The sequence below is a fragment of the Vombatus ursinus genome, unplaced genomic scaffold (assembly GCF_900497805.2).
Source record: "Vombatus ursinus unplaced genomic scaffold, bare-nosed wombat genome assembly UNPS02014863.1, whole genome shotgun sequence".
NCBI lineage: Eukaryota > Metazoa > Chordata > Mammalia > Diprotodontia > Vombatidae > Vombatus > Vombatus ursinus.
The window spans coordinates 35,182,183-35,195,207 of record NW_020954641.1 but is presented as its reverse complement, the minus strand read 5'-3'; the positions used below and the strand labels follow the sequence as shown (position 1 = coordinate 35,195,207).

The window sequence follows — 13,025 nt, the reverse complement described above, 5'->3', positions numbered from 1 at the left end:
GACAGGAGCAGGGACAAATAATACTAGTCCATTACATTTGCTTGGACTTCCTCAAAGTCCTTTGACCAAAGACTTCTTTCACCAGCTTGCTGGAAGAATGTCACATGGTGAAGTTTAGGTTCTCATTCTTGGCCTTGCAGATTTACCTTGAGAAGAAAGAGTGGTAGGGTTGCTGGGGAGGAAGGAAGGATAGGTAAATGTGTGTGTGTGTGTGTGTGTGTGTGTGTGTGAAAGAGAGACAGAGATAGATGCTAGAGGAAGCACTTGTCATACATACTATGCTAAGGGATAAGAATACAAATAAATACAAGCAACAAAACAATCCCTGCCCTCAAGGAGTTTATATTCTAATGACAGAAAACAACACATAAGGAGGGAGGGGGCTATAAGAAGAGGAGTAAAAGTAACTGTGATCTCCTAAAGCTGCTGAGTTGGGGAAACACTTCTAAAAATTTACATCCATGGATTGACAAATTCAGTGAAAGAGAGCAGAACACTATAGATACAATATGAAAAATATTTTATTTTTAATACTATGTCATTGAATAATAATTATGAAGAAAATGGGGTCTTTTTTTCTACTCACTAAGTTGTTGTTTGCTGCTTTTTGGGGAGAAGGAAAAACATATTTCTTTCAAACAATTAACTCTTTAGTTCCAGGGGCCCAAAAAACTTGAGTTGAAGGAGCTGCACAGACTTTATCCATTTGGGTTGTCTTCATCTTAAGTTCCCGCGCCATCTGGCAGACAGAAAAGGGCCAGCAGCAGTGCACAACCAACCAGTCTTCACACAGAGTGCCCTAGGGCAGAACTCAGGACATTCAGGACATGCATTCACATCTACTCACTTCTAAGACAATGGGATTCCATTATAACAAGGACGGAGGTGGGGGAGAAAGAGAGAACTAACACCTCTCTAATCAGTCAACTGTATTGTATTGGGCCTTTAATGTATGGAACTGGTTTTTTTTAGAAGACATAGGGTCATAGGTTTAGAGTCAGAAGGAACCTTGGAGTCAAGGTAGTCCAACCATCTCATTTTACAGATGAGCAAACACTGAAGCTGAGATGTTAAACGATTTGCCCAAGGTCACATGAGTAGTAAGTAGCAGGATTCTATGTATATCTTATCAAGGTAAGGATTAGAATGGAGCCTGAACCTGTGATTTCGGTAGTATGGGAAATGCCTAGGTAAGCAGACTTCCTCTACCAATTCAGGTCTGAACCTTCTCTGTAATTCAGAGTTCTAGAGAATTGCCAAAGAACTCAGAGGTTAAGTGATTTGACTGGGATCATGCAGCCAGTATGTATCAAAGGTAACACTTGAACCCAAGTCCTGCTAGTTCTAAGGCTAGCTCTTTATTCACTGTGCCATGCTGCCTTCTGGGATTAAGTATGATACAGTGGAGAGAAGGCTGGATCTGGAGCCAAAGGACTTGTGTTCAAATCCAGACTCTGCCACTTAACTACTTATGTGACCTTGGGCAACTCCCTTCATCTCTCTGAGCCTCAGATTCCTCAACTGTGAAATAAGTTTACTCATTCATTCATTGTTTGTTGTTTGTCCTTCATTCTCGAAAAGAACCATGACATCAGGAAGGCGATGTCATGACGTACAAATGAATTAGATTTAAGTGAGGGAGGGTTATGCAAAGTCACCAGCCTCACTCTCTTCTGGAGCCATCTGGGTCCAGTGTCAAGATATAAATCAGGATGACTGGAGGTGGCCCCCTGTAAAATAAGTGAGTGGGACCAGATAACCACTTACTTAGGTCTCTTGTGGTTCTAAATCTATGATCCTAATTTCCATTTCAGAGAATTAGTCTCCTATAATGGAGGGAATTTTTAAAAAGCACCTTTGATTTCCTTATCTGAATTCCACTTCACTGTGAAAAAGATGCTTACTGACATCTATTTCTTATTTTAAATCAATGACTGAATTACCAGGGCAGGAGGAAGTGTCTGACTCAGACACTTGACCACCACCACGACCACCCTAAACTTGTGAACTGACTTCCCAATCCCAGAGAAAAATAGTTATAGAGCTACTAGCAAAACCCAGGATAGAGAAAAGTTTAATTAACAATAAAGAGATGTTGCAAATTAACCTTTTTCACTTTCATGAATTCAAGTTGTCTATCTTTTGTAGTCATAGCTATTCTCCCACTATTCCTCTTTCCAGAGGATTATTAAAAATAATGCTTCTTTAAGACCCAATGTCCAAGCACACACCAATTCATATACACTTACCCGTATTTTATGTCTCTCTCTGGTGCCTACTCTTAATGCAAGGGTGGAGTTGGGTAATAATGGCCAACATAAACATTCTCCATAATGCCTTGCAATGTTACACTCAAGACACATGGTACAAAAGAGACCACAGAAACCTGCCAATAATAACCACAATGAGAAAAACTAATTAATGCTAAATTTACACAGAAAAACTTCACCAAAAAATATATCCCCTAGCCCTAAACATGAGCCTAATGAGACAAGAGCTCTATTCTTATACTCCAAATAAGAACTGAAAACTAAGTGACAAATACGGTGCATATTGTTACTATGGGTTGAATAGGGCATGTGCAACGCTACCCTTAATTCCACCTGACCATGTATGCTAGCTCGCTCAGTAATTGGGTATTTGGGGCTGACATGCTCCTGGATGCTTCCCATCGGATGTGATTCAGGGCTGAAGGACTTGCATTTGGGGATGATGAAACAATCCCATTATTGGACACCAATCAAGAAGAACTGATGACTCAGTGGGCCTTTAAAAAGAGAATGAGTATGCCCCTAACTCTCTCTTCCATTGACTCTTCTAAGTGGTCAATCTTTTATTTTTTTCTTTTGTACTTAATAATATTTTTCCCAATTACATGTAAAGATAGTTTTCAATATTCATTTTTATAAGATTTTGAGTTCCAAATTTTTCTCCCTCCCCACCTCCCCAAGAGACCAAGCAATCTGATACAGGTTATACATGTACAATCATGTTAAACATGTTTCCACATTAGTCATATTGTGAAAGAAGAATCTTAACAAAAAGGAAAAACCATGAGAAAGAAAAAACAAAGAACAAAAAAGAGTGAAAATAGTATATTTCAATCTGCATTCAGACTCTGGAGTTGTCTCTCTGGATGTGGATAGCATTTTCCATCACAAGTCTTTGGTCAATCTTTTCTGATGCAGAAATGTTCGCTGCCACCAGTCAGCTCTGCTTGATGGACCCAGGACCTTCAGACCTCTCACACTCACAAGGTCACGTCTAAGCCTGGACATGCCCATCTCAAGATGGATGTTTGCTCACCACTTAGTCATTGACTCCTTTTGTTTGCTCAGTGGCCATTAAGGGGGTTCCTTGAAGAAGTAACCAGGGGCTCGTAATGCCCAAAGGACCCAAATGCTGAGCTAGCACATGGTCAGACAGAATCAGGAAGGGCAGCTTGGCACATCTTCTGTTCAACTCCCAGTTATTCTTTTTAAAATGCCTTTCTAGCTATAACAGAATCCCCATTCAAATTCTTTAGTTAACCACTGACAAAGGTTAACTCAAAGCAACGTGGTCATAGTGGAAAGAGCACTGGTTTTGGTGTCAAAAGACCTGGGTTCAAACCTAGCATTACCACCCACTATAATTAAGGTTAGTCATGTAAGGCCCCAGAGCATTATGGAGATAACGCTATTTCCAATGCTTACCTCGCAGTGGCTTTTGTGGGGATCAGTTGAGATGATACATGTAAAGCACCAAATTAAATGTATTATTATTACTTTAATCTTCTATAAAATAAAACATATCGAGGATTTAAATTTTCATTGAAACAAGTATTTCTAACATATTAATGTATACAATTTATTTTTAAAATATGTATTGTATACATGATTCATTAGACTAGTAGCCACCATTTTCTATGAAGTTTATAGAAGCCTTTTTGTCATATTGATACAAACTCCCTGCGCTAATCCTAAAGCTGACATTATTCTTTTTCTCATCTCAAAAAGTTGCTCTGATTTTGACCAGTGCCTGAAACAACTTGTCATCTGTCCAATTAAATTTGAAAACTATTTGGAACTTGATTCCCTGAACTTAGAGCTAGGTATACTGCACAGACCAGTTTTTGCTTCTGAGTTTTTGTTTCACACTATGTCAACAAATTTGTTTTGCACATAGCAACAAACCTAGTTAATAAATATAAAGAATCATTGCACATACAGTGAGAAAAGCTGGAACTTGGGGTCAAGAGACCTCCAATCTAGTCCCAGTGTGGACACTTACCAATTATGTGACCCTGGGGGCACTAGTTCATCTGAAACCTCATCTGAAAAATGGAGTTAGTAATACCCCCCAGGCAAGAATAATTCCCTCACCAAGTGGTGAGAAAAAAAGTCTGTAATCCTTAAAGAGCTATGGAAATATGAGTAGCTATTATTAGTACCACTATTTGTATTTGACACACCAAACACCAATGCCTACATATACATCATGGCCACTGTGTTTAGTAGCCCAAAGAGAGGGAGACTTATGCAACCTTCTCATACTCCCAGGGGACACTCAAATACTTTGGACTTTTGCTATTCAGATACCAATACATTTACAAATTCTGCAAATCCATTGTGCCATTTTATACCTAGAAATTACTCTGCTTGTCTCTTTGAGATAGAGCTTGCAACAACTATATCTTCAAAGGATAGAGTTGCTCCTGATTTGCCAATTTCGGTGTATTATGAATTCAGATAAAAGCCAGAAAAAAAAGAATAATACCATTAAAAAAAACCTCACAATTGTAAAATAAAGGCAGCAAAAAGTCAAAGAGAAAAAGAAACCATCTCTACTCACAATGTACCCTCAATTTAATGGATGGTCAATTGTAACTAATTCTCGGCATCTCATGGAAAACTGCCCAATGACAGAAGTCTGACATAGAACAAAACTGCAGAAATAGTGGCTCTCTCTCTCTCTCTCTGTCTGTCTCTCTCTCTCTTTCTCTCTCTCTTTCAAGTTCCACACAAATTATTTATGTGCCAGATAATATACTTGAAAATACATAGAATATCTCTATTAAACAGAATGGACAGAAATAAAAGAAAAACCACTTTTGTTTATAACACAATTCCATTAAATTTTTTAAATGCTACATGACAGAGGAGATGACTGAGTAAGTGACCCTGTCCTTTTTTTCCTACAAGATTGTTAGATGTGACATTATAGTCAATTAGTGCAATGAGAGTTTTTCTGGTAGATGACCCCAAGGACTTAATATATTAGAAATTGGCTTGATGCTAGGATTGCCTTTTTCCTATCATTCAAGCCAGTCAAGTTTTAAGAAGAATATATTTCTTGAAATCCCCTCTTCATCCAATCAAACTGTTATTCTCTTAGCCAATCTAGAATTTTCAGGTGAATGAGAAAGATAAGTCTAGCACCCTGATCAAAGAGATAATAATTGTAAAGCACTCAGCACAGTGCCTTATACGTAATGGACATTATATGATATAGAATATATTATAATATGTATCCCCTCTTTCCTTTCCCTGAGTACTAGTCGAGGATCTGATATGGAACAAAATGAGACACTCATAGGTCATTCAACAGTTCACAGGAAATATACTTAGCCATAGCAGAAGAATTTTCAACAAGGATATTCAGTGAGGTCCCTACATTGATTTAGCTGAACACAACTTCTCAGCACTGCTCATGCTGTTGATCCCTGGTCAGAAGTTTTAAAAAGGGAGTTGTCACTCCTCCTAGAATTTTATACCAGTGAATCATGTCAACAACCTGAATTAGTCCTTTTAGCCAATCAGATTTCAAGGAGAGTTTTAATGCCTCTTGAGGAAAAGAACTAGTCTAACTTGAACAGGAGTAAGTCCTCAGAAAAAGCTAAAGGCCTATATGGCTAGGCCCTAGGAAATGGTACTCCAGTCACAGATGTCAAAACAATGCTAGAAGCAGCAGGGACAGAGAGAGAAAGCAGTGATCTGGCTCTTTTGACAGCCTTAAGTCAGTCCCACCAGCAGTTTGTAGAGGACCCTCCTGTCCTCTCATCTTCCTTTTCTCCCAAAGCACTAGAAAAGTTGGACAGGTATGATCAAGGCTGGGATTTCCTTTATTTGTTTCTACCTTAAGCACTGGAAAGGACAATTGTTCATATTTCACTCTTGCTAATGACCTATTGACTCCTCTGGACTGATGAAGAGGCAGTGTCATGACTTCCTGCTAAAGCTATCTGAATGGGAGGAAGACCACTGAGCTCTCATATACCCATCTACTCCAGCAAAACCCTGAAGTGTGTACCACACCAAATAATGATCAAGAAATCCATTAAGAGGTGACTTCTACCACAGAACTGCACAAAAAGCCAGCCAGAAAGCTTACAGGGAAAGGAAAGGAGCAAAGTCAGGTCAAATACAGGGTAGCCTTCAGCATGACCAGAGGTACACATGTAGCCTAAAAGGCTAAATGTCCCAAGGCAGAAAGGGTTGAGAAGACTGCCCTTGGACAGCCTCAGCATAATCAAAAACCCCCAGGGTGGGGACCTTGGAAGCTCTAGGGAGCAGGGTGCAGTGGTCATGTTCCTAGGGCTTCATTGCCCACAATGGGGCGTAAAGCATCAGTCATTGGGATTTATTCTCTGAAATAAATTTCTCAGAAGACTGTACGTCTAGCTGGAGAATGTGGCAACATCACAAGGCAGACTTTGGTTGGTATAGAGTGCTGCTTTAAGGCAAAGGGTTTAAAAAGTGGGCAGCACAAATTAGGAAAAGAAAGGAAAGACAAGTGGAGTAGGCAGTGGTAACCACAGACATGGTAGAAGTGAGCAGCAGCTAGGATTAGAGAGGGAAACCTAGGAGCTGCGATTAGACCCTGATGACTCCAGAGGATAGATGAGAAGTTCCAGGCTTTCTCCAGCCTGCTCCAAGAGAAAGACTGCTGCAAAGCATACTAGGAGGCACACAACACCACATACTAAGTGTTTGTCATTGGGGCCATGAGTTCTGAAGGTACTATATCTGCCCACTCTGCTGGAGAATTAGATAACTCTCCTGGAGGAAGAGGAGTTAGCTTCTACTTGTGAAATATGGAAACACTGAACATTTTTTGCTATTTGAGGCCATTCCTTGCTATTTAAGTTGTTTCATATCTTAATTAAATATTTTTGCTATTGAATTTATGAGTCTCTTTTGCGATCTAGGAGTGGAGAATGGACCATACAGGGGCATAAGCTAAATTACATAACTGACTAATTCCCAATCAACTACACCAAATCCTAGCAATAGCAAGGGGTTCCAAATTCAGGTGGTACACTTGCTACCTGCATAACATCATCCAGAGTCCAGTGTGGTCTTTTGGTGATCTGAAAACTAAGAAGCTCTCTGTCAGGGATCAAGTGACTCATTTTGATTCAGTAGCAATTAGAACAACTTCAAGTTCATTAGACCAAAAGGATGGTGGATTAGACACTTTCTTTAGACACCCATTAACTCCCAAGACCTCCAAAAAGAGGAATTATGCACCAGGTACAGAGCAATAACAGGACAAAAAAAGAGAGCTCTAACAAAGTAAAATCCTTATGCATTAACACCATAGAACACTACCCCCTAAAGCAGTAATTCAGCAACACCAAACCTTTCTCCCTACCAGTTTTCATATTCCCAGTAAGGATGCACATGTGTGTAGGATCTATTTTGAGATCCTCTCCTAATTCAGAGATCTGAGCAGCATACCCCATCCCCAATCATCTCATTCCACCACAATACCAATTCTGCCCAGCCACATAAAGAAGAAGGGCAATGGAGCTAAAAGCAGGTTGCCTTCTACCTGGGACCAGCCCTAGGTTAAAGATCCCCAAAGCTTCAAAGAGTCTTCTCAAAACACCCTCCCCACCCTGCAAAAAAGCAGAAGGTATTGAAATTAGTGCAGCCAAAGAAAGGAGAGATGAGAAACTGGGGCAAAGAAAGGAGAGGTGAGAAACCAGGGCAAGGGGCCAAGAATGTGTGGTTGTACTGAGTATGAAGGAAAGGGGACTGAAACCCAGTTCAGGGTCAGTCCTGTGGCTCCAGAATCTCCTCAGGACAGAGACTGAGGCTGGTGAATCCTAAGTCCCCAAACAGTCTTTCAGCCTAGTCTGGGAGAATACATACCAGCAAAGGGAGAGGAGTCAGAAAGTGAATGACAAAGAAATATAAGGAAAAAAGGCTGAAGTATCAAAGATTTGAAGATTAAAAACCCATAGCACAAACAGATATATCAACACAGAGGATCCTAAAACTAGAAGGAATGATGAATACTAAATATTAATACTAAATAATATTAATTAAAATATTAATACTAAATAATAAATACTAAATAACAAATATTACAGGACAAAGGAAAGTGAACCAATACATGATGAAACACTGACTTTTGTGAACTCCCAAGACAACCTGGAACAACAAGAAATTCAAGAATGGTTCAAAAGAGAAATGAAATTCTTAAGAAATTACAAACGGGGGCAGCTAGGTGGTACAGCTAATAGAGCTCTGACCTTGGAGTCAGGAGGACCTGAATTCAAATCCAGCCTCAGACACTTAACACCTACTAGCTGTGTGACCCTGGGCAAGTCACTTAACCCCAACTGCCTCACCAAAAAGCAAAAAAAAAAATTACAAATGAATATAAGTCAGAATTTAGAGTTCTTCCTACAGAAATGAAAAACTCAATTAGCAGATAAGAAAAAATTGAATTCATGATGGACAGTTTTTCTAAAAACAAAAAAAAAGTAAAAGAGAAATGAATAGATTTGGGCTACAGAAATATCAGAATGGAGGAAAATATGGCAGAAGTAAGAAATCAGGTTACTTATCCTTATCTCACTTAACTCTAGTCCATGTTCCTCTGCACCAGGGGTGGGGAACCTGTGGCCTTAAGGCCACATGTAGCCTTCTAGGTCCTCAAGTGCGACCCTTTGACTGAAACCAAACTTCACAAAACAAACTCCCTTAATAAAAGGATTTGTTCTGTAAAACTTAGACTTGGTCAAAAGATCGCACACACTCAAGGACCTAGAAGGCCACATGTGGCCTCAAGGCCACAGGTTCCCTACCCCTGCTCTGGACTCTGCTGCCTCGTAAGGGAAAACTAAAAGCAACTTAGACTATTTTAAAAGTAGGGAAGAAACATACAAATTTTTTTGTCACTGCAAACATTGAAGAGGCTAGTGCTCCAATCCCCTGGAGTCTGTGCAATAGTTGTGACGGTGGTCCTGTCATAGACACCCCAGCCAGGCTGAGTCGTCACAGGTTGTGTTGGTCTATGGTGCCTGTAAAGTCAAAGGTGGTGATTAAATAAAACAATAATAGTAATGACATGCCATGTTTCTACAGCCCCAGGTTTCCAAACTGTTTCTCTCATAACTTTATGAGGTATAGTGCAAGTATTTTTAACCCCCATTTTATAGATGAAGAATCTGAGGGTTAAGTGGCTTACCCATGGTCACCTCACTAGTAAGTTTGGAAGGCAGTATTTTAACCTAGGTCTGTAAGACCAGTGCTCCTTCCAAAACATAACACTATTTCCTAAGGAAGAATGTTGTGTTATAGGAAATGTCACTAAACTAAGTATTGCTGAGGGGTAGAGGTAGAAGAGAAGGACATAGTGGCAAATATGACTGTGGTTCAATTCATTGTTCTACTTCTTTATTCATGTCACTCCTATTTCCAAGTCTTTTCTGCCTGTAGTTGTAAGCCACCTAACACTCACTAGGTTTCTCATTCTCTCATTAAAGTCAGTCTCAGGTGCTAAGTGATGAAGGAGAAATAAGTGGTTTCCAAAGTTATTTGCATCTCCCTGTGCGAGCCCAAGCTATTTGCCTCCTAAGTTTGAATGCTACAACTTTACTTCACTTAAGGGCTTCCAATTACTTCTTATTTTACTGAAGGAATTTTTTGAGGGCTGAGCAACTGGATTGGATTTTCCCTAAGAGAAACAAGTTGCTGTTAGCAGTCATGAAATAATTTTTTTCTTCTTTCTCAGCATTATGTGAATAATACATGTTATTCCTGCTAGCAAGCCTGTCCTCATTCTATACCAAGTCAAAAGTCTAAGTAGGCGACTACTTCTTAACAAAAATACTAGGTAATTGTGCCTAATTTCTAAGTCTAGGAGGATTCTTCTCACTTAATTTATTTACTAGGCCTTTACTGATTTTTAAGATAGTTGTTATTTACACACCTTGGCTATAATATTTTAGTCCTAAACTATCATTTTGCCTGCCTTGAAAATGAAGTGTAAAATTATTTCTTAGGAAATGGAAAGGTGGAGGAGCTGCTGCTTCTCAGAGCTGGTGCTTAGCTATAGCTTCTAATGCAGCTTTTGAGCCAATAAATTACCTCAGTGAAAATCACCCAGCACTGCAGCGCAGGAACAAGTTTAGCTGCAGTAGGAAAGGCGGATAGCCATAGAACCTTCTAAATTATGGTAGCTATCCTCTTCTCAATTCAACCACAGCATATTTTTCACTTAAATGGCTCACTGCTCAAGGAAATTAGAGATACATGTGGCAATCCTACACAAATCTGGTAAGTATCTTTTTCTGAAAGAAAAGGGTGGGAGAAGGGTCAATATTTAGTTATCATTTTACCTGGTACAGATATCACCTCAGTATCTTAGCACTCATTTTTCAGGATTTTCAGAGGACAGACAAGGCTCCCACCCCAGGTTGCTGCAATCTAGATTTGTTCAGGATCTAGGTTTGTTGAAGGTGTTGGGAGATGCTTGGGACACCTTTGCCTAGTCTAGCATATGAATGTGCTCCACCCCTCCTGTTTCTTATTCTACACCAATTTAACACTCCCTGAAAGCGGATGCCTGGGATTAGGAGGCAACACACATGCCAATGCCCTGGATATCTAATCACAACTTGCTTTGCTAAAAGCTTCTAGTTTCAACTAACACCTCATTATTTTAGATACTTTAGCTGAAGCCAGAACATTTTAAATTATTTCAAAAGGGAGGATGTTCCATCGTGTACCAAGAAACAGCTGGGTAGGGTTCAGAATTCAAAGTTTGGATGAAAGAGATACCTGTCTCCTTCCACTCAAATCTAATCATCCTTTTTCACCAGACGGTTAGGCCTAAAGGGATCAATCAGCAGTTCTGGCTTCAAGCACACTTAAGAAAGGTTAGCAAGCAATTTCATTCAAAGCCTGGGTTTTTCATATAATACACTGAAAACTATCTCTTTTCCCTAGACCCTTATAAGAAGTGATTGATTTGTTATTCCAAATGGAGAGCAAAGGTTGATAAAAGCCAACTCACCCTACTCCTTGTCTTGGGTCAGTAATACAAATTCTCTCCAATTCTGATCTCATGAGTGAAAGCATCAGTGGTGTCAGAACAGCCGTTAAAGAAGCATCTACAGTACAATTAGAAAAATAAAACTTCCAAATCAATTTATAAAGGAGCGTGAGAGGAGGGGGGAGGAAAGAGTTCAGTTAGGCCTTTGATACTGAACTAGATGATTCTAAACTTCACACTCATCCAAAGTTAACTTTTCTTCTTAAGAATGTCATCTCAATATTCTGGAAAATGAGGTCATAATGCTAGATTCAACAAATCTTATTTCCTTAAAGAACAGGGATGATCCCACTATGAACACGGAGATTAACCTATTATAGAGGATGTTACAGTGTAAGAAAGTACCATTTCAGCATCAAGTCTCAGTCTTAAGTCAATGTGGTTAGTGCCAATCAACATCAGTTGTCCTTTTCATTCCATGGTGTACACTTTGAAATTTGGAACCCTAAATTTCTACCTATCTTATATCCTAAGTTCCTTTCTTCATTATTCTTCTAAAACCCAATTTTTCACATGATAGAAGTCAAGTTTTTATTAAAAGTAATAGTTGGATATAAAACCCCCAAAAAACCATAGTTTTCAACAAATTGAGTCATAGTAGAAAAGTAAATAAGGGCATACTTAGTAGCATTTATTTCATAATCACCACCAAGTCCTAAAAGAGCCTACTGTGCTGTGCTAAGAGGCCCAACATTTATTCCACAACTTTAAAAGTAAAATCTACATGAAACTCAAAAGAAAGGGAAGAGGGGGTGGAGGGAAAAGTTTCCCTATGAAGATAACTCAAATGTAAACAAAACAAGACTCATCTAAGTCTTGCCCTTGGTGTATAAGGACAGTATTACAAAATGTGTTCATTTCTCTATGTTATACTCCAACTGCATCGTCAATTCCTTCTACCCATCCACCAAAATTTTTTTTCATACCAAATGTTTCACATACTTCTGGGAACATAGTGAGCACTTGATAAAATACTTGATTGATATTTAAAGCTATTCAATATTATGCAATCAACACTATTGTAGGAAGGCAAAAAGCTGAAATAATTCTCCAGTCACTTAAAAATTCAATATGGAGAACCATGTCTAAAACCATTTTATTAAAAAGACCTTTGATATTTTTTTTAAAAAGTCATTAACAATGAAACCTTCCTTAACATGAACCTGCCGAACAAACTCAAAGAGACACAACTGATCCATGTTAAGAAGACATGAGGGAATGAAATGAGAAAGCATTTACTGAAAGTTTGCTATGTGCCAAGCATGGTCCAGGTGATACAAACAGAAAGGAAGAATAGTCTTTGCCCTCAAGAAACTCATATTCTATTTAGGGGAAAGAATATTTAGAGAGAAGAGTCCATCTATAGGGCAGATGGAAAGATGTAAGTTCTTTTTTATAGGGTAGACCAGCAGGACAGATGGAATTGTGCTATTTGGTGCTTTATAATGGCTGCATTTTAGAATGTTGCTGTGGCTCCTGGTCATACCTATCGCTAGTTCCTAAAAAAGCCATGCACATTTCTATGTCCAAGTTTTGGATGACACCATTCCCCCATGGCTGAGATTCACTGCCCCCTCCTTCCCTTTTCCCCCATCATTTCTATTTGTGCCATATACATATTTTCTAGCCTACCAGGCCAATAAGTCATCTAATCTATGAAACTTCCCCTGGTTGCTCTAAATGATCTCCCAAAA

At 39.1% G+C, this 13,025-nt stretch overlaps 1 protein-coding gene across 1 annotated transcript; it reads right to left on the bottom strand.

Annotated features, from left to right (window-relative positions):
• Positions 1-545: 545 nt before the first annotated feature.
• Positions 546-11,367, bottom strand: PLAC8L1 (PLAC8 like 1). The gene is made up of 4 exons (XM_027842039.1): positions 11,293-11,367; positions 9,159-9,295; positions 2,250-2,386; positions 546-799 (listed from the first exon to the last, which is right to left on the bottom strand). The coding sequence occupies exons 1-4, from the start codon at positions 11,355-11,357 to the stop codon at positions 635-637; spliced, it is 504 nt and encodes a 167-aa protein (XP_027697840.1). The 5' UTR covers positions 11,358-11,367; the 3' UTR covers positions 546-634.
• Between the last annotated feature and the right edge of the window lie 1,658 nt (positions 11,368-13,025).